The following is a 20,252-nucleotide window of genomic DNA, read 5'->3' as shown; positions in this document are numbered from 1 at the left end:
ACTGTTCAGTACGCGGTGGATGTCAAAGGACTAAGAGGGAGTGGAGCAAGCCAGACTCATCTATAGACATGCATGTGTATACTTCGCTGGTATCTACTGATAATGGCGCTCAGGCGTTGTTGGTCCCTGGCTGTCGTCGTACCTTGTCCATCTCCACCGTGCCGCCCGGTCTGGACCATCGATCGACGGCGGATGGTAGTATCTTGCCCTCGAGACACCTGGGCGCCCAGACGACACAAAAGCCAATGATGAGGAGAAGCATCATCAGGGCGTCCAGGATGTAGAAGGCAGTCTCGCTCAGACCGAGGGCTGATTTCGCGCTGTGGACGAATCAGCTTGGGAAGGAGACTTTGACGATGGCCACTTACCCAGAGGTGTACTCTGCGACACGATAGATCGACCGTACCTCGGTTTATAAGCTCCAGCTTGACTGAGTGATGGGGCAACTCACGAAAAGGCACAAGCACGCCTCAAACATGACGTATATCAAGCTCGTGCACCGGTCGATCCACTTGTGTCCACCCACGTCCGCCCCTATTCCTCCCTGATCGAGATGGCGTTTCCGCAGCCGAGAAGCAAAGATGCTAAAGATGACCATGAAAGTCAGGAAAAAGACGAGCTGGACCCAGAGACCGCCAGTGACGACCTGATAGTCAGCGGTGTCGGTACAGGGCAAGGGATGACCCACCCATTTCCCTATCTCTACGAGATCGCCGAACGTGATCGTGAGCGCCGTTCCTGCGAGCTGCGCGAGTACCGTAATGATGTCCGCGGAGATGAAGATCCACTTGAGCGCGCGACCGCCGATGGGAAGGCAGTCTTCCGCTTCGAGTGCCTCGGCCAAATGGGGGAGTAGAACATATACTTGGGCGAGAAACGCGCACGGCGACAGGAGGAGGAACTGCTATTTCAGCCAGTACTCAGGCTTGACTCATGCACTCTGGTGATGCTCACGAAGGTCTCAAAGAGCCAGGACCAGGCATTGATCCCGGTTCTCCGAGAGAATCGGCACAGGTATCCGAAGGCCATGATGGTCGCGCCCCACCTGACCGGTCTCATATACTTGGCTCTAGGATGAGTCTTGAAGTGTCCTAAGAGCCATCAGCTTGTGTTCTCGTCATGGGCAGCATGACAACGATTGGCCACGCCGGAGGAGACCTAGAACTCGCGGTACCATAATCCTGCTGCGACGACAAGGTAGATGAGGAAGAAGACAATGGCGGCCGGGCCATTAGGATCGTACAAAGCGCTATAGCATATCAGCAAGTGACCACAGCAGAATGCCAAACAGGCAAACGGAGTGAAACGTACATCGAGTTTGAGATGTCATCGCCGTATTCTTGTGACATGTTGAGCCTCTGATGTGGATAAATGGGTTGACTTCGTAGCCTGATTGGAGTGATTCTGAAGACATCATGTTGGGCGAGGTGCAGTATATGTACGCTGTGACAAGCACAGGTCCGAAGCGGGCATAACGCAGGAAAAGCGGACTCCGACGGTGACCTGCGGACGCAGATGAGGGGTAACGTAAGTAAGTTCCGGCGCCGCCGCCGGGATCTGGTTTAAGGAATGCTGGGATTTGTACGTGCGCACGGCCATGCAGGTGGGCATCTGCGGGCGTTGGCGAGCTGATCAGTGGGGGAAGATAGTCAGTGAGCGCAGCTAAGACCTCTCCGCGCAGCATCTCGTTCCGGAGCGAAAGCGAACAAACTGCATCATCTGTCAAACCGTACCACATCACCCAAAATACAACTACATACACCCCCTCATCCTTTGAAAGCCCCAACGCCGCTGTCTCCGCTCTACCTCTGTGCCGCATCCGCGAGAAGCTGCCGTATAAGTCCCGCTGATACGTGAACACTCTCCTTCCCACTCTCGAGTGCGACAAGTAGTCCCCACACATTCTGTATCGCCGCCGAGTCATCCGGGACCGATCCGGTTGTCCCGCTCGAGTCTGACACCGCCGCGTGAGATGGCAGGTCCAAGCTTGGCTGGCCGAGCTGCCCGAAACCCCTCCAGTCGATAGGATTGACGTTGCTGAGCCAGCCAGTCATGAAGTCGCCCCCTTCCGGCAAGCCCATAGCTGGGTCACACGCCTCCCCGTGGTCCGTGCTCATCCCGCTACTCGTCCCCATCTGACTACCGAGCAGCGTGTCGAACCAGGTCTGATCCTGGTAGTCCTCGGGATCCGGCTCGGGATCTTGAGCTTGAGCGGATGGATCTATCCACTGAGGCGCGTAGGCGGCCGAGAGATCGCGCAGGCTGTGGTTCGTTCCAAGGATTTTGTTCAGCAAAGAGAGATCCTCGTTTGGCGAATGAGCAAGATTGAGCTCATGGGGGAAGAAGGGATTGGATGAGGATGAGGCGATGGTGAGAGGAGAGTCGGTCGGTGGGTCGTCAGTGAGGGGAGTTGTATCCGGTTGAGTAGGATCTGACGCTCAGCTCGCTCTGATGCTGGACATACCTGGCCGTATACTGCGAAAGCGCCTAAAGCGATTCCGAACGGCAATACCATTCCGCGTCGCAAAGGAGTGTGATATCTTGGTCCACTTCGGTCCATGCTCTTTGAATAGACGCAAAAGAAGCGCGTCCTCCTCGGGCGTCCAGGGCGCGTCGAGGACAAGATCGGGTGACAGTACGTCTCGCCACCGCTTCGCGACCTGTTCGTCGGTACGTCCAGGTACTCGCAAAGCTGATTTTCAGCTGGATGTCGCATATCGGTGACTAGTTGCTGCTCACCCATCTCCTTCCACTGCGCTCCAACTTCCAGAAACGCCTTGCGCAAAGCCTCATCCTCGTCCTGCGTCCACCGCCCCTTCTTCAGACCCGGATCAAGTGTGTAGAACCATCGCTTCCGGCAGTCCTTCTTGGTCAGCGAGTGTCCACATGGGTATGAACGACCTACTTTATTTGTGCGACCGCCGTGTATGGACACATGCCGACTGATCGCGGACCAGGCCGAGCCTGCACCTGTGCGGCTACCGTATAGCCGGATGGCTTCTTTGAGCGCGTCGTCTTCTGCGGCGGTCCAGAGACGCCGCTTGGCTGGTTCAGAGGGGCCAGCACCTGGACTGGAAGCAGAGAGCACCGGTAGCATTGCGCTTGAGGTCTCCATGAACGCTAGGTAGTGGGTAGAGAAGTGTGATTACAAAAGCTGCTGCTATTTGGCTGAGACCCCAAACTTAAAGGCAAAATCGCATCACGGCATGGAAGAGCTTCATGGCTACAGACGGCTAAAATTACTACTCCGCCAAAGGTCCATCGATAATGCACTTGATCACGGTCTGCCAAGTCAGCGCTGATGTCAGCCGCGAAGCGATAAGGTCTACCTTGCCATCGACATCCCTGCCCAACTTTGTCGCCTCAAAGGCGGCCCCACTGTCTAGGAAAGCATATCGTTGCGTGATCAAGGGCTTGACGTCCACCAGTCCCCGCTCGACCAGCGAAATCGCAAGTTGGTATGCGCCAGGGCCGTACCGGAATGATCCCAATATCTGGAGCTCCCGACTGATGATGTGGAAGAGAGGGACGGGGACAGACGACTGAGCGCCCATGCCGACCTGAACATATCGTCCGCTGATTGTCAGCTCAATGGCGATTGTCTACTCACCCAGGAGACAATGCCAGACAGCCCATGTGCACGCACGATGGTGCGCCAGATGCCTCGATAGCGAGCTGAATACCTCCTGGGCCGACCTCCGGTACGGCGAGTTTCTTGCTGAGCTCGTCTACCGCTCGGGCAGCGTACGCCTCGAGTCCCTCATCGGCGAGCTTGGCGGGCTAGAGTCAGCTCGTGGCGCCACGATGCGCTTACAGGCAGAAAAACGTCGGTCGCAGCATATCCCAGCGCAAAGTCTAGCTTCTCCTGCATGATATCCACCGCAATCACACGCCGCGCCCCCAGCGCCTTGGCTACAGCCATACAAAGCAGCCCGATCGGTCCAGCGCCGAAGACAATAACCACCTCGTTTGTCGAGCACCTGCCCAAAGTCTTGACGCTATGCACGCCGACAGATAGTGGCTCCATCATGGCACCGTCTTCAAAGCTGACATTGTCAGGAAGTGGGTGGAGAAGGTGCGAGGGAAGGGCGTAGTATCTGGCGAGGGTGCCGAGGGTACTGGGCGGGGTCGCGGCAAAGCTCATGGCTGGACAAAGCTAGAATCAGCCCCGCGCTGCGAGGGACTCACCTCATACCTGCCCTCCCGGCAAAGATCGCAAGTCCCACATCCTACTCCAGGCTCCATGGCCACTCGATCACCTGTTTTCAGACCCTTAACCGCCGCGCCCACCTGCACCACTGTTCCCGCAGACTCGTGCCCCAGACACATTGGCTCCTCCATTACATAGTGGCCGATACGAGCGTGCTTCAAGTAGTGGACGTCCGAGCCGCAGATGCCAGTTTTTGTGACTGCGACAAGCGCTTCGTGGGCGCTGACGCTTGGCGTCGGTCTCTGATGGTCAGTTGGGCCTATACTTGGGACTTACATCCTCTATTCGAAGGTCACCTATGCCGTGCAGGACGAGGCTGGGATTGTTGTTGCTTAGCATCTTGAGGTCGAGTAGCGGATGTAGACGCCTGACGACCGCTGTCAGTCATATGAGCGGTCATTGAGTGCCGAGTAGACTGCAGGGACCCCCGAGTCAGTGGCGAAACAACGATCAGCATCTCGATCCAGAAAGACCAGCACTGGAGTACTGGGATCCCGAGTCACGACAGCCGTCACGACTAAAGCACCAGCGACCTGGCACGAGCATGTACTGAGCTGCACCTTGATCGAACAAGTGAACGCCAAGGGTGGCAGATGCCACATAGCTCATACCACCCCGAGTCACCCCGAGTCAGCGGCTCTGGGGGGTTCCGGGGATCGCGGAGGCCCCATATAGAACCCCTTTGGTGCGTGCCTGGTTATGCCGTAATAGATACCCTCGCTTAGAAGGCGATTACGTACAGCACATGCTCATGCACGCCGTCTTCCCCGCCCCGAGTCATCTAAAATCTTCTGTGCCCATTCATCGCCGAAGATGTGGGATAGTGTGCCGCAGTCAGCAGTACTCAACCGTATAGGTGTGCTCCGCATGGTGCCCCTTCGTCGATCTTCGCCCATCGAACCCCGAGTCACCGGCGGTACTGGCGATCCAGCTGTGAGGGAGATCTTGGCGATCCTCATATATAGCTGCTAATGAAGAGCTCCTCCTGCTCATCCCTCTCTTCTGACTAGTTGCAAACTTCTTCCCACTCATTCATTATGTCCGACAAACACCTAGCCACCGAAGCCGATGTCAAGAATGACCACCTGGCCACCCACCATGAAGACCTCGAGTACGGCGATGCCGGGCCTCGCGTTCGCAACCCCCTCCGCGGTATCCCCAAGCACGAGCTCTACCAAGGCGTCGAAGCATTCACGCAGGAGCACAATCTTCAGGAGTATACTGAGGTCTTCAAGCGCGGCGCCTTGGTCGCACAGAAGCCGCTCGGATACAACAGTCTCTCCGAGCTCTCATCGGAGGAGAAGGAGGCGCTCCAGTACGAGCAGGACCACAAGTGGAGCGGTCCTTGGCCTCTCTACTTTACGGGTAGGTTGTCTCGGTCATCAGTCAGGTCGAGCTGATATCCAGTCTTTGTCTGCGCCATCGGTGCTGCGTGCCAGGGATGGGACCAGACCGGGTCGAACGGAGCTAGTGAGTACTTGCTCTACCCAGCGTGAGCTTCGCTGACGACCAGACTTGTCCTTCCCTGCCGAGTTCGGTATCGCTACGCCCTTTGACCAGCCCGGCGGTGCCAACGATGAGTGGAAAGTTGGATTCGTCAACTCTGCTCCCTACATCTCGGCCGCTCTCGTCGGTGTCTGGCGTAAGCTCATCCCTCCTTACCTGACTTGAGGGTACTTGCTGACCTGCCAGTCTCTGACCCGCTCAACAACTACTTTGGCCGCCGAGGAGAAATCTTCATCACTGCTCTTGTCCTGATCGTCACTCCCATCGCTTCCGGTTTCACCCAATCTTGGCAGGCCCTCCTCGCTGTCCGTCTTGTCCTTGGTCTGGCTCTTGGTGCCAAGGGTGAGTCTATCAGATCTTCTTCGTAACTCAGGCTGACCAGTCAGCTGCGACTGTGCCCATGTACGCCGCCGAGCTCGCCCCTGCGCGTATCCGTGGTGCTCTCGTCATGGGATGGCAGCTGTAAGTCATGCCATCTCTTATCTCGGTGTGTACTGACTCTGCAGCTGGACCGCCTTCGGTATTTTCATCGGATTCTGCGCCAACGCTGTGGTCAAGGTGAGACATCCTCAAGGGCTACTGTGACAAGACAAGTGGCAAAGCTGATCTACAGGACGCGGGCAGAATCACCTGGCGTCTCCAGCTCGGCTCCGCCTTCATCCCCGCGGTCCCCCTCGCCATCCTCATCTACATGTGTCCCGAGTCGCCTCGTTGGTACATGAAAAAGGGGCGCCTCACAGATGCCTGGGCATCGATGCGCAAGATCCGCCACCACGAGATCCAGGCGGCTCGTGACCTGTACTACGCCTACGTCCAGTTCGTCGAGGAGTCGCAGACAGTCCAGGGCACCACCTACGTCTCTCGCTTCACCGAGCTCTTCACTATCCCTCGGTGCCGCCGCGCCACTATTGCCTCTTCTGCGGTCATGCTCGCCCAGCAGCTTTGCGGTATCAACATTATGGCTTTCTACAGGTACGTCAATTGTCTGTAGCATGGTGGCAAACCCTGACAATCAGTTCCACAATCTTCGTTGAGGGCGGCTACACTCCCACTCAGGCGCTCTACGCATCTATTGGTTAGTCTTCTTCACCCCTCTCTCCTCGTACTGCAGCTGACTTTCAGGTTTCGGCGCCGTCAACTTCCTCTTTGCCTTCCCGGCCGTCTTCACCATCGACACCTTTGGCCGGCGCAGTCTTCTTCTCCTTACTTTCCGTAAGTATCTGCGCTGCCCCACCTCTTCGGCATGGCTGATCATCAGCCAACATGTGCTGGACCTTGCTCGCCGGCGGCATGTGCTTCTTTATCCAGGATGCCAGCCTCCGTACCACCCTCGTCGCTCTTTTCGTCTACATCTTCACCGCCTTCTACTCTTTCGGAGAGGGTCCTGTCCCGTAAGCTGTTCACCTCTCGCCCATGAGAATACGCTGACCTCACAGCAACATGTACGCCGCTGAGGTCTTCCCTCTTGCTCAGCGTGAACAAGGTGTCGCATGGGCTATCGCAGTCACCAACTTCTTCTCCTCCGTCCTCGCCCTCACCTTCCCTCGTCTCCTCCGAGCCTTCACCGCTCCCGGCGCGTTCGGCTTCTACGCCTTCCTCAACGCCGTCGCCTTTGTCATGCTCTTCTTGGTCTTCCCCGAGGTGAGTTTCCTGCCTGAATAACGGGGGTGTTGTGCTGATCCTCCAGACCAAGCAGCTTACGCTCGAGGAGCTGGACTCGGTCTTCTCGGTGCCGGTGCCCGTATTCGCCAAGTACCAGACAACCAAGGTGCTCCCCTGGTGGTTCAAGCGCTACGTCTTCCGCAATAAGTCGGCGGTCTGCCCCCCTCTCTACCACAACGCAAGCGATGAGTAGGCGTCTGGAAGCCGTCGCCGAGATCACCTGGTTTCATGGGTTTGTTACGGAGACAGATAGTATAGTATTATGGGTCGTTGTTGGGCATGTATCAATGATGATCTACATGGAAGGTCGCCCTGCTTTCAGCTCACCCTTGACACTCACTTGATCTGAGTGGTAATCGTCCGAGCAACAAGCATTTAGCTGCCAGGCTTTTACGCATGATGGCTGGCCCGTCTGCCTGTTACCTACATCATGCGCCTCGTACGGTAAAACTCCTTGTAGGTCGCACAATGGCCGTCACGGTGAGCATGCAATGCAGTCAAACACAATCGTACGACAAGGGGCCTGCGAGAAAGGTGGACACCTGAAAGGATATCGTAGACTGGAGGGTAGACTCATGCTCGTGCTGGATCTCGAAGGATCTGCTTGATCTGCACAGCACGTCAAAGGCGAGTTGACGGAGGCGTGAGAGTCAAAGGGGTGGTCAATCTCATCAGGAGCGCCTCGATGCATTAGCTGTAGCTGTAGGTGTCCAGCATGAGGTGAGCTTCTGAGCTGTACGTGGCGACCCCTTGCTGCTTTCGTCCAGGTGTGGCATGTCAAAAGTCAAAGGAATGTCGCGACACTTGTCATCGTAGCCTTCACAGCCACACGCTGCTTTACAGATCGCTCGCCGTTCCTGCCGAGCTTTCCGTTGTTCCTTCATCGGTCCTCCCTGTTCAGACACGTATCACCAGCGCTGAATTACAGCCACATTGTCTGACGGCAAAGGAAGAGCTAGATTGAGTGATGCCCCTCGCGGCGTGACCTGCTGGGCGTGATCTCGAAAGCTGTGCTGTGTATGCGAAAGGATCGTGAGGCCGGGGTCAAGAATCAAAGGACAGGTGAGGTGGAACATGTACTGACCTGGGTGGCCACCCTCCTAAGGGGCATATAAGTCGTGCACCCCCCGCAAGTTTCTTCGACTCACCCTCTCCCTCACACAATCCTGCCAACCACATTCAGATCCTTTGCGTCAGTATCGCAACCTAGAACTATTATCACTTCAATACTTTGCGTCCATCCCTGCACACACAGCTCCTCCAAATGAAGTATCAGACCCATGACGCCTCAAGCCCCACGGTGCCTAACTCTGCTACTTACTCCTATCTGACCGTTCCGGAGGGGACCAAGGATTCTGAGAGCGCGCTGTCATTCCGAAGGCTCGCCAACGGTGTGGTGAAGAGGGTCCGCTCTGTGAGATCATTCCTCAAGGACGTGGGAGAGGGTTGCACGCCCTACCTCCTTGTCAGGACCGAGAACGCCAGCGGATACCACAACCACTACATCCCTTTCCCCGGCGAGGTTGCTACCGCCGACATCCGGCGCCACGCGAATCGGGGCGCGCGATGCGCCAACAGCGAGTCATGCGCAGCGAGCAAGGCTCTCATCGCTGAAGTCCAACGAGGGGATGACTGGGGAGGCGTTCGCAAGGAAGTGACGGACGTGGTGAACAGTTACATCGCTTCCATCACCTCTCCCTCCCAGACCGACGAGGCAGACGACAAGAAGAAGGCGATCCCAGGCTCTTGGGCGCTGAAGTGGCTGACCGATGAGGAGGAGGCAGAGTGCTCGGGCAAGTCAACGTCAGCGGACGCTTGATGGTTCTATCTTTCGGCAGCGAACGACGCCTGACTGCGTGATCTCTCTGTCGAATTGGACTGCTCCTCACGTGACATACTTCCTACGACTGTACCCACCATGCTCCGTACTCAGCTCCTCCATGCTTCTCGATATGCATTTACAATTTCATCCAGGCGCGTGGTACCTGTGCTGACTGTCCTCCAACAGCCACCTGAGTTTGAGTAGTGAAGATCTGCGCAGCACGACCATTCAGTATGTGTCAGCAGCCCCGATGTCCATAAGGGCCAAAACGAGGGCAGAGCAGTCAGTCCAGCCGAAAGTCCACTTTCGATGACATCTCCACAGATCCCCCATAACCCCTGACCACATCCTCCCCACCTCATCCCTGCAGCTCCAGCGTCCAGTTGTACGGCTGGAACTTTGTGCCCAGCGCCCGCGCCCTCTCTGGGTTCAGCGAGTAATCCATCTTTTTCGGCTTCATCCATTTTCGCGGTTCGAGACCGAGGACGTTCCCTATCACTTCTGCTGCAAAGTATCTGCTAGAGTCAGCTTTTATCCACTTTGATGCTGGGCTCCTTCTCCGGACCTGGCGTATCCTCCCCGTCCCTTGCTCCACCCGCTTTCGCAACCTGGAGAAGTGAGGACAAGCGAAGACTCACGGTGGAAACCCCCCACTCCCGCCTTTATCTCCCTCATACACCCCACCTTCCCCATCCTCCCCTCCTCCCCTTCCCGCATTCTCATCATCCCCCTCAATGATATGCCCATACCCCTTCTCGCCTTTATAATCCCACTGGACCATAAAGTACGGTAAAGTCGCGACGAGGGCGCGCCGGAACCCGCCTGGACGGGTGGAGAAGTCGATGAGCTTTTTGTGTTGGGACCATTCGGATTCCGAGGCGAGGATGGATTCCTGGATTGTCAGCTGGCACCCCAGAGAGGTAACGGATGTAGCAGAGCGAGGGATGAAGGTGAGAAGGCACATAAGGGGAGGTGATGAGACAGGAGAAACCTAAGGGGTGGGAAAGGGGACTTACGCGGAAGTAAGCCGGACAGTCCTGGAATAGCTCGAACGGGACGGGTACCGCCTCGATATACGTATGTCGTTGCTGCCTGAAGCTCGGGATAGTTTCGAAGAAGAGGACACCTTTGTTTTCCTTGGCGTACATCCTCATCAAGCACTTCATGAAGTTCTGCCAGATCAGCTCGGTCCTCCCAGTCAAGACCTAGTCCGCCGCTGGAACTCTGCGCATGCTCCACATCCCCTTATCCCCCTTCTGGTTCTTGGTCTTCTCCTAGCCATCATCCGCCAGCCGATCCACACCAAATCCAAACCCGACTCTGACCCCAAACTCACCCGTATTTCCTCCCAATCATCATCCTCCAACTCCAAAGTACTCAAATGATGTTGGATAGGAACAATCAGACAATGGCCCGGAACAAGCTCCTCGGTGAGCGTACACGACATGTAGATTCTTGTACCGAGTGCGACGATGGCCGTGAGGGGGTTCCGATCTTCTTGGTGGCAGAGGGCGCAGGAGTCGAGGGCTTTCTTGGTCCGTGCGTAGTCTGGGGATCAGCCGAGGTCTTTGTCCCAAACAAAGCGGACCGGTAACAGCGACATGGAGGTAAAAGGAGTAGAGGGGAGAGGCAGACGTAAGTGTACGTGGCGATCCAACGCATGGATGAGAAAGACGGGAAGATACCCACCGTTGATCGCAAACTGCCGCTTCATAGCATCCGACTTCATCTTCCGCCTCGCCAATCTCTCCGCATTATCATCGACGTAATCCAGGTTGTCCTGCCATATCAGCTGTCATCCCTTTCCCCAGATCATCCAGATCAACAACAGAGCGGTGGGAGATCAGCTCACCTGATATTTTGCGTCCCCAGCGATCGCGCCCGCCATGGCCGCATCCAGACTCTTCTGCTCGGCCGACCCAGCGCCGAAGCGTTCTTGCCGAACCAGCTCGCCGAGGGTCTGATCATCGTCGTCTGCATTATATCGGACGAGGTTGTCTTGCTTGTCTCGTGTTTCAAACTGAATATCAGCTCACCCCTCCCAGCCTTCGAGCAGCGCAGTGAGCATGGACTCACCTTCTCCACCTTCTTCCTCCTGTTCCCCGGCCTCCTCTCTTCCGCCTCCTCAACCCCTCCTCCGCCCGATCCAACATCATACAACCTCCCCGCTCCATCCAGCGTCGGCAACACCTCGGTCTGTACCTCCTTCCCGCCCTCCATCCGTCTAATCCCCCTCTCCCCACCGGCATCCCCACCCCCTTGCGTCCCTTCATATCTGAGCCGCTCATACTCGTACTCCTCCTCCAGCTCGGCCGCATTATCATCCTCCATCAATTTCGCACGCAACACCTTGGCCTGGAGCCTGTTGAGCTGCTCGAGCGTCAAGGCCGGTCGGTCCGGCTCTAGCGCTTGTCCCGCGGGGAGGTCGAAAGGGTATCCGGAGCCCGAGCGCTGAAGGGCTGCTTGGGGCGTAAAGACCGATGGGATGGGTGTTGACACTTTGGGAATTTGAGCGGTGGATCCGTTTCGGCGGAGCTGGTCCACTCTCCCGGCCCCGGCTGTGGTCGGCGTGGACAGGCCCTCCGCCCCTCCTCCGGCCTCCCCAGGCCGCCGGAATCCCGCTCGCGATCCAGGCCGAGATAGGTCCTCTGAGGTATTGGTAAACATATATCGCCTCGTCGAGGCTTCTCCACCCGGAGTACGCATACCCGCCGTGGACGGTGTCGAGGGACCGCCGACGTCCGAGTTGGAGGTTCCCCGCCGAGAGAGCCGACGGGAATCGCGCTCGTCCAGTACCCGACGCTCTTCGAGGGCTTCATTGTACTCGTCGATATTGCCGTATCGCTCCAATGCGACTTCCTCTACTGGTCGTTTCCTAGGCATCAGCTTCTCATATCTGCCATGGAAGAACTCGAGATAGCTCACATCTCCGCTGCCTGCTCGATGAGCCTCGCCAACTTCCTCATCCGGAACTGCCATCCCGGTCCCCCCGCCCCATTCTTCTTCCGCTCAGTCGTCTCGTACTCGTCCAGCTTCTTTCCCTGCACGAGCTGCGTGTTGAGTTCCCGATAATCCACCGCGGGCTTGTTGGGGTCCGGCTTGCCCGCATCGGGGTCTTTGCGCTTGTGCTCTGTTCCGAAGGAGGTGAAGAAGTCGGGCTCGTCTGCCTCGCCTTTGGAGGTGCGAAGTGGAGAAGCGGCTGCGTTCAGGGTGGCGGAGTGTGGTGCATCGCTGGTGGGTGGGCGAGAGGAAGGAGCGACGGAGGCGTCAGGTTCGAGCATCCACGAGTCGCGTTCGTTCGGGTAGGATGTGGAATGGGTGGTGGACGGTAGGGTTGCTGAGGTAGCCTCGGAGACGTTGGACTTTAGTGCCAAAGCTTCGGAGGAAGGTATACTAGATATAGGGTCCTGGGTATCAGCTCCAATCCGCCAATTCTCAGCACACTCAAACTCACCCCAGACACCCCCTTCTCAACCCACATATCCTCCTCCTGATCATCATCGACCACTTCCATCCCACCCCTCTCTTCCTTCCTCCGCTTATACTTCTTCTCCCCATCATCTCTGTCCCTGTCCCTCTTGTCCTCTTTGTCCCGCTTAGCCCGCTTCCGCTCCCTCCGCTCCTCCTCAGTCTCGTCCCGCTCGGAGTGCTTGTGCTTATGCCGGTCTTTCCGATTAGGCGACGCATCGCGCCGGTCCTTATGCGATGAGTCCTTTTCTTGGCGGCTACTCGAGCCTGATGGAGCGTCTCTGCTACTGCTGGAAGGCATCTTGGGCTATAGATGTAGTAGGCAGCGATTGAGTTGAGAGCACCTCCACCGGCATCATCAACGGCTGGGTGGGGGGTTGCTTCCGAATTCGTTATCGAGAGGGGTTGGAGATATTCCCGCTAAACCCCGTTTGCGCCCAGCGAGTTCAACCCTCACCGTGAACAGTTTTCGAAGCGCCCCCGGAACCAAGACTATCGCATGGAAACCTAATGGAATTGTTGCTGATAAGTCTATTGCAGGACTGATCAGATTCCTAATAAGGGCCCGTTGCAACCTATGTTCATTAGGACGTTTGTCAGCGTCATTAGGAAATGATCCTACTTCCGAATTTGCGGTCGAGCTGATGATCGATATCGCCGTCAATCTCCGTGCGAGTCTCACGCCTGAAGACGAGATTCGTCTCACGGCCGTGAGACTGAGAGCGTGAGCCAGCTTGAGCGTGAGTGTGAGCGTGAGCGATACCTCCCCGGGACCGGGACGCTGTATCGAGGACGACTAGAAGTTCTTGTAAGGAAGTGTCTGCATTGTACTTGCCCCGTAGAGTTGAGCGCACATCAAGCCAATAACGATATGGCTGACAGATCGATACCAATTGATCTGAACACTGATAGCTCTAGCAGCTAGTAGACCCCGCCCGCAAGTCCTGTGCTGACCCCCTGCGGATCGATGACCTTCCCCCAATTCCGCTCTAGACGCATCATCATCCCGCCCGATAACCGGAGCATGCTCTGGAGGGCCGACCGGGAGATGACATGGTCGAATCGGTCCGAGAGGGCGATGGCGAAGGGGTAGTCCTACGTGGGTTAGTGAGGAGATCTTGCAAATCGATGAGGAGTCATGAACGGTGGCTAGGGGGTAGGACGTACGAGGACGTTTGGATATTGTACCCAGTCCCACATCAAGCTAATCCGATCTTCATGGTGGTCTTTTGTACACTTCAGCAGCTCGAGTATCTCCTCGAGTGCTGCATCGAGCTCATCGATCACTTCCTCCTGGACTTCCGCACATATGGGTCAGCGGAGAAGAGCAGAGTGGCACGTAAGAGCACGTACCGAAGCCATCCCCATCATCGCACGCTGGGATCTCTAGCTCGAGCCAGATCCGGAGGTCAGTCATGAGCATGTACATGTCCTCGAGCTCTCTAATGGTTAGCGCTGGAACTGCGCAGAGTCGGGGAGGTAGGAATAGCTCACCTCGTCATCTGCTTAACCAGCGCCGTTTGCAGGTCATTCCGAGGTATCACTTCAAGCCACTTCTCGCCCCACAGTCCGGTATGCTTGGCTGTCCGCCCGAGATCTGACGCATGTGGAGAAGGGCCGCTTTATGGCTGGTACATCCTTGCTTGATGGGCGAGCTCGTACTCTACGTGCTGAGCGGAGAAGGGTGAGTTGGAGTCCGAAGCGGAAGCGCTTAGTTGCTGGATATGCGCCAATCGGGATGGAAGGTCTTGCTTGAGGTGAGAGCTGCGCGGGTGCGATAGTGACTGATCATATCCTGCAGGATGGGTCAGTGATTACACTCGGAGAATTGGAACGCGATCAGACTTGCGTCAAGGGGTGACGAGTGGTAAGTTGTCTTCCACATTCCTGGCAATGCGGAGACAGGACTGAATCGTGGCTCATCAGTGGACATGGTGAGCCGGACCCTCCCCAGAATCAGAAGTTAGCAGTGAAGGCAGCGAATGTGGACTGCATAGATGAGATGTTAGTTTGGTACACCCAGCAATAAAGGAGTCTCGACCGGCCAAGAAGAAAGGGATAGCGCCAGGGAGAAGGGGAGTATCGAATAACCGAGCTCCGTCGGCATCACATCGCAAAAAAGGGGCCATGGCGGTTCTGCTGTGTGTTTGGTCGTTCCGTGTCCTGCCGGCCTCCATCATAGCCAGCGTAATCATGAAGCACAAGTGATGAGAGGGACTGCCAGCGATAGAGGTGAAGTATAATCGATACGAGCATTAGCAAATTCGTTAGAAATGTCATTAGGAATGAACCCGATAAAGGTTAGCGGATTCAGAAATCCTAATTAGCTTGGCATGGATGCGGGGTAAAGCAATACAAACGGGGTAACGCGTAAGCGGGGAAAGCAATTAGCTATGCAGCGCGCAGCAACAACACCGCTCTCTCCCACCGCTACTTATACCAGCACTGGACAGTAGAGCCCACCCATCAGATCCTCTCAGTCACTCTACTTACTCTCCGCTAGGCACGCTCGAAATGTCCACCCCGCCTCCGACATCCACAGCCGCCCCGCTCTCTCCCGCCCGAACCATCTCCCCCGCTCAGACCACCACACCCTCCTACGCGCCCCCTACCACCCGCCCGCCCCCGCCCGCCCCGGCTCCAGCGCTCAACATGCACTCTGATCCCAAAGTGGCGGAGCTGCAGACGATGTTCCCCTCGGTCGATCCGGGGGTGATTGAGATTGTCCTGGAGAGTGTGAGCGGGAGTCAGGATCGGGCGATTGAGCAGTTGTTGAGCATTACGGATGAGAACTTTAAGGCCGAGGAGGACGTTCCGGGGTATAGGCGCGAGGCTGAGGTAGGTCACACTCCACTACTTTCCAGTCAGATCCGCGAAGAGACGGACGAGAGCATTGGCGGAAAGGACCACCCTTCACTGCCCCAATCACCTAGCCAGGCCTGAACTGACCAGCAGCAACAAGTTGACCTGGACGCCGAATTTGCCCGGTCCCTCCAGCTCGAAGACGAGCAGTCCGCGCGTCAATACGCAGACCAGAACCAAGGGTACACTGGCGGTCAAGCGGGTCATACCAACCCCGGAGCCGGGGGGCTGCCGTATCAAGCCCGAGTCAGGCGGAACCAGCCGTCCCAGCAGGGTCAAGCCCAGACACAGGCGGGAGGCTATGGCGGGTATGAGAATGAGCGGTATAGTGCGGATAATGGAGGTCCGCCTCCTGGAGTCGGGGTGGGGATGTTGCAAGTTGAAGAGAAGCTGCAGAAGGCCGCCGAAGGTGAGTCTTGTCGGGCATCGTGCTAGCCAGGGCTGACCCGACAGTCGGTAAACAGACATTCAACAACCTCTTCTCGCTCGCCAAGACCAAATACGCCGAGTTTCAGCAGACCCAGGCTCAAAACCAATCTCAGCAGACTCAGGGACAGCACGGTAGCTCAAGCGGAGGAGGGCTTTGGGGTGGGGAGCAGGCGCAGCAGTCACCGTCGGCGGCTGGGTGGGGGAGAGGCGGCGCGGGTGGAGCGGGATCGAGAGGTGGAGTGCAGAATTATGGGTATGGGCAGCAGGGGCAGCAAGGTCTGGGGATGGGGTACGGTGCGAGGGCCGGAAGTAGGGGTCAGGACGATCAGGCGTCGTATGTCCCTCTCTCTGGTTCTTGGTGGAAAGATGGAATGAGCTGATGAGCAGGTTCAGTACCCGCTCTGAATCATTCTCGAGCGAGAGTACGAACGAGCGCGAGATGGCCTCGGACCCGAGACCCGTCATCAGGCCGAGCAGTAACAGGTGGACCCCTTCGGACACATACGGTATGTTAATTCTCCTTCCGACCAGTTCTTGGTCGCATACATGCAACGGGGTGGCTGCTTACTCTCCGCAGAAGACCCACTCCCCCCAGGTCGCTCAACCCCGACTGGGAACCGCGGAATCAGCATGAACCCCACGGGCCGTCAAAGCCCCGCTGGAGCCTCTGGGACAGGCGCGGTCGGTAGTCCAGAAGGACGCGGGACGGCCAAAATTGACGCATGTAAGTGTCCCTTCCCACCCCTTCCTTTCCGTCGTCTTTCACCCTTATCTTGACCGAGCCCAGCTGACGACTAGCCAAACTCGGTATCCTCCCGAAAAAGAAGGTCGACCTCCTCTCCTCCTCGCCCAATTCCTCCACTACCATCCCCTCCCAGACTCAGCCGAAACAAGAGGTCAATCTTCTGGACGATCACGGCTCCTCGGACCCCAATCCGGGGATTCCGGGGGCGAGCCATTCGGTGATCTCAAAGATACCGCCTACGCCGCCGGGGAGGGCGAGAGGCCAGTTTGAGCTGGAGGATAGCGATGATGAGTTGGAGTACACAAAGTGAGTTGAGAGATCGTACATTCCGGTGTCCTGGCGTGAAGGACGTGCGTTGGGTGGGCAGAGTCTGAGGATGGAACTGATACGTGTAGGAACCCGTTTGACGAGAAGTAAGTTGGGGCGGGAGATCAGGAGATCTTGTGGGGGTAAGCGTATAAGAGGGATCGCGGCCGGTATCTTACATCCTGTGCGGATAGGGTCATACTATCCTTACTGCACATGACGCCTGGACCTGATCAGTACTCAAATTTTCAGAGGATGCCCGAGAGGATTCGCCCATCCCGCATACTGGCTTGTCACTCACTGTCCTGTGGCGGTGCTGATCACTCGATAGGCTCGCCTTCGAAGCTGACGAGTGTCCGGAAACCTCGCCGCCTCTGGAGGCGGTGAAGCTAAATGACGAGAAGGCCACTGCAGAGACACGTTGACATTTTCTTACCTCTACACCGATCGATCGCCTTTGCACATTTCATGGAAGGCTCTCGTTCAGCCCCAGTCGATGCCGCTCGTGCCGTGGCGGAGTTCCGGACGTGGACCGCTCGTCATCAGTTGCCTTTCCTTGGAGAGCAGTATCAAAGGAGTCGCTGATCTTGCTGGGCCAGACTCTGTCGGTCGATGGAGTTCACGATCGAATGCTGTATTCCGCTCCGACGCTCCTTTATGGCTTGATCGCCTGGCGCAACGTCCACTGCGCAATCTTACGCCTGCCCGCACGGACGGACAAGAACAATGACCCCACTTTGCAATCAAATGCTCGCCCGCTCCACCGAGTAGAAGACACGTCGGCGACAAGTTGCCTTCCTAACACCGCTTTTGTATAACTGACATAATCATAAGTCGACATCCTTTGCAGCAGCAGCTTTGATCCAATCCAATGTTGGCCTGTCCGTAAAGGAAGCGGGCTTCTGACACTCTCATCTAGCGGGCTCTCAGGAGATTGCATGGCCTTCTCTACATACTGATAGGTGCGGCGCGTGTTCCGATGGGCAGACCTGGGGTCCTCTCCAAGGAAAAGCTCTCCTCTCCCGTGGAGCGCGGAGCTGTCTGAGTTGCATCTGGAATGCAACGCGCACAGCTAGCCTTCCTACCTCTTTCAAATGACTCAACCTGGGCTTGCCTTCTCACTCAAGGGAAATTCTGCGAGTGCTGATAGCGCTAGCCCATCCAAGAGCTATAGAGAGGGCGCCAAAAATCTGTTCTTTTCCTCACCACCTCTCACTTCCGCTTCACCCCTTCCCACCTGTCACTTCCGCTTCACCCCCTCCCACCTTTTCACGCCACTTCACTTACCCACCCACTCACTCAGACCAACATGTCCTCCGCCGGCAACGACAATGACGATTCCGCGACGATCTCTACACCCGAGTACATGAAACTCTGGGATGACATGATGCGACGATCCGCATCGACGGAACCGGTGCCCGTCACCATCACCCCTACCCAGGGCCTGACCTTGGCGAACTCTCAGGGACGAGCTGCAGCCGAAGGCAAGACTCTCAAGTGCTGGTCGAAGGACGGCGTGGCATGGGGCACTCTGACCGACCACAAACCGAGCTCTCGGGAGAAGACCGAACACTGGGCGAACAACGGGAATTTGACCCTTGACAACAATACCGGGTACGTCTGTGCTTCAAGGGGCTGTGGCGCGGGGCGATCAATGGAGAAGGAGCAGGCGTGGATCGACCGTGAGCTTTTCCTCTAATTTCAAAGACATCGTAGTGGACTGATCTTCTCAGACAAGGCGCAGTACCCGGATCACGTCATGAAGGTCACCACATCCTGTGCACAGGCGGAAGAGGAGCGCCTGACCTGTGCCACGTGCCTGAAGAGGGGGACTGTCTTCAAGTTCAGTACCACTGACGACTCGACCTGGGAACCTAAGGCCTAGGGCGGCGAGCCAGCCCATGGCCGTCTCCCAGCTCACCTGTTCACCCCTTACCTGTTCCCAGAATCAACTTGTCAAATCGTTCTTTCATACACTCTGTTCATATTTACTCGTATCCGCCCATGTGATTCATTGCATCTACAACAATTCGTGCAATCCTGTTTTGGCAAGCCGCCTACGATCAACATATGGTGGTGGTATTGATTCCCAACTAACCACCTGATACTGAACAATGGAACTCGTTCACTTGCACTCGAGCTTGACTTCTATGTATCAAAGCTTTTGGTCAACGCAGGGCCAATGACGCCCTCATTTAGCTGATGAGCGGCCTTCTCTTCAGCTAGCAGCCCAGCGATATTTCCAGCGACCTCCTCATTTAGCTGATCAGCGGCCTTCGCGCACTTCAGCGCCCCAGCGGCGACATCGCCGAGGTAAGGCAAAGTGCTCTAATCACCCAAGGGGATTTCTGTCGAAGTCCGCGACCACCGAAAAAAAGTCAGCGACCGTGAAAGGACCGCAGATTCGCAGACCGCTCGAGACCACGCATAATGACGTATGGCAACCCAGACGATCCTGCTGAGCCAGGCTCCGCTGATACACAATGCGCTTGTGCCTTCCGAGTAGATATCGATCGGTCTGAGCTCATCAAGGTGGCTTGCGATCGGCCTTCGGACTTTGTTCTCAGCTAGGTATCGATCGCTCGAGTCGATCAGACTGTCGGGTGTCCAAGCTGGCTTCGGATCCGAGCCTGGCCATCACATCACCAGGACGGCGGGCGAATAAGGGAGGCGCGACAGGGTGGCGAGGCGGCTATCAAGGTGGCGAACCAGGGTGGCAAATCGGTCAGCGGCGGTCGGTAGCGGCGACTATCAGAGGGTGGCGAACCAGGGTGGCGAATCGGTCAGTGGTGGTCAGTCTCGGCTGCGCCGTCCTCAGTGAATGAGCATCCAATCCACCACAGACGTATCCTATACGAGCGCCCGACAGAGACCTAGCTTAGCGCGTCCCATCCTCCCTAGAGGTCCCCACCTCGCACTTTGGCGGAAGATCGTCTCCGCCCAGCCTTTGACGTAGTCTCGCCCGACTCCGGCACTGGTTGATCTGCTAAATCTGCCTGTGCAGTGACGTCCGTCTTGGCCTTGCCCGAGCGCTTTGGCTGTGTGATGACCGAACGGGATAGCAGAGAAAGTCAGGAAGGCGGAGGGATAGTACGGATAGACCGAAGGTAGCCCGTGTGTTCGCGCAGGTGAGGTGAGGGGTGGTGAAGTCAGGAGTGAAGGAGGTGGAAAGAGAACCTGTGATCAGCGTTAGCCCCTTCGAGCTGTCTCGTTCGAGAGTGCACATACCTTCTTTGCTGGTG

At 56.8% G+C, this 20,252-nt stretch overlaps 7 protein-coding genes across 7 annotated transcripts; 2 read left to right on the top strand and 5 right to left on the bottom strand.

Annotated features, from left to right (window-relative positions):
- Positions 1 to 109: 109 nt before the first annotated feature.
- MKK02DRAFT_19899 (RTA1 like protein-domain-containing protein) lies at positions 110 to 1,086 on the bottom strand (the record flags this gene model as incomplete). The annotated part of the gene is made up of 5 exons (XM_053086169.1): positions 110 to 320; positions 369 to 406; positions 452 to 646; positions 689 to 904; positions 955 to 1,086. Coding segments are annotated over 5 exons (792 nt in total), but the record flags the coding sequence as incomplete, so codon positions are not given.
- A 1,394-nt stretch (positions 1,087 to 2,480) lies between these two features.
- Positions 2,481 to 3,037, bottom strand: MKK02DRAFT_14556 (Homeodomain-like protein; the record flags this gene model as incomplete). The annotated part of the gene is made up of 3 exons (XM_053085544.1): positions 2,481 to 2,692; positions 2,740 to 2,866; positions 2,906 to 3,037. Coding segments are annotated over 3 exons (471 nt in total), but the record flags the coding sequence as incomplete, so codon positions are not given.
- A 205-nt stretch (positions 3,038 to 3,242) lies between these two features.
- MKK02DRAFT_20110 (sorbitol dehydrogenase) lies at positions 3,243 to 4,549 on the bottom strand (the record flags this gene model as incomplete). The annotated part of the gene is made up of 6 exons (XM_053086197.1): positions 3,243 to 3,284; positions 3,330 to 3,576; positions 3,611 to 3,780; positions 3,815 to 4,156; positions 4,189 to 4,452; positions 4,487 to 4,549. 6 exons carry the CDS (start codon positions 4,547 to 4,549, stop codon positions 3,243 to 3,245), a joined length of 1,128 nt encoding a protein of 375 aa, XP_052942666.1.
- Positions 4,550 to 5,247: 698 nt separating this feature from the next.
- On the top strand, positions 5,248 to 7,571 carry MKK02DRAFT_20018 (transporter-domain-containing protein; the record flags this gene model as incomplete). The annotated part of the gene is made up of 12 exons (XM_053086184.1): positions 5,248 to 5,575; positions 5,618 to 5,680; positions 5,724 to 5,852; positions 5,903 to 6,058; positions 6,103 to 6,178; positions 6,223 to 6,274; positions 6,330 to 6,688; positions 6,733 to 6,791; positions 6,839 to 6,928; positions 6,975 to 7,107; positions 7,153 to 7,357; positions 7,404 to 7,571. 12 exons carry the CDS (start codon positions 5,248 to 5,250, stop codon positions 7,569 to 7,571), a joined length of 1,818 nt encoding a protein of 605 aa, XP_052942665.1.
- Positions 7,572 to 9,558: 1,987 nt separating this feature from the next.
- Positions 9,559 to 12,969, bottom strand: MKK02DRAFT_20063 (CwfJ C-terminus 1-domain-containing protein-like protein; the record flags this gene model as incomplete). Its single annotated transcript, XM_053086188.1, has 9 exons — positions 9,559 to 9,718; positions 9,839 to 10,092; positions 10,217 to 10,372; positions 10,537 to 10,748; positions 10,890 to 10,980; positions 11,053 to 11,220; positions 11,277 to 12,075; positions 12,126 to 12,618; positions 12,651 to 12,969. The coding sequence occupies 9 exons, from the start codon at positions 12,967 to 12,969 to the stop codon at positions 9,559 to 9,561; spliced, it is 2,652 nt and encodes an 883-aa protein (XP_052942664.1).
- A 620-nt stretch (positions 12,970 to 13,589) lies between these two features.
- On the bottom strand, positions 13,590 to 14,170 carry MKK02DRAFT_41200 (uncharacterized protein; the record flags this gene model as incomplete). Its single annotated transcript, XM_053091479.1, has 4 exons — positions 13,590 to 13,763; positions 13,836 to 13,966; positions 14,022 to 14,110; positions 14,163 to 14,170. The coding sequence occupies 4 exons, from the start codon at positions 14,168 to 14,170 to the stop codon at positions 13,590 to 13,592; spliced, it is 402 nt and encodes a 133-aa protein (XP_052942663.1).
- Positions 14,171 to 15,182: 1,012 nt separating this feature from the next.
- On the top strand, positions 15,183 to 17,121 carry MKK02DRAFT_19921 (uncharacterized protein; the record flags this gene model as incomplete). The annotated part of the gene is made up of 8 exons (XM_053086173.1): positions 15,183 to 15,479; positions 15,624 to 15,939; positions 15,984 to 16,248; positions 16,353 to 16,465; positions 16,537 to 16,605; positions 16,636 to 16,683; positions 16,758 to 17,010; positions 17,100 to 17,121. The coding sequence occupies 8 exons, from the start codon at positions 15,183 to 15,185 to the stop codon at positions 17,119 to 17,121; spliced, it is 1,383 nt and encodes a 460-aa protein (XP_052942662.1).
- Between the last annotated feature and the right edge of the window lie 3,131 nt (positions 17,122 to 20,252).

The sequence above is a fragment of the Dioszegia hungarica genome, assembly GCF_025882075.1.
Source record: "Dioszegia hungarica strain PDD-24b-2 chromosome Unknown MKK02contig_25, whole genome shotgun sequence".
NCBI classification, from domain to species: domain Eukaryota; kingdom Fungi; phylum Basidiomycota; class Tremellomycetes; order Tremellales; family Bulleribasidiaceae; genus Dioszegia; species Dioszegia hungarica.
This window is presented reverse-complemented; position numbering and strand designations above follow the sequence as displayed.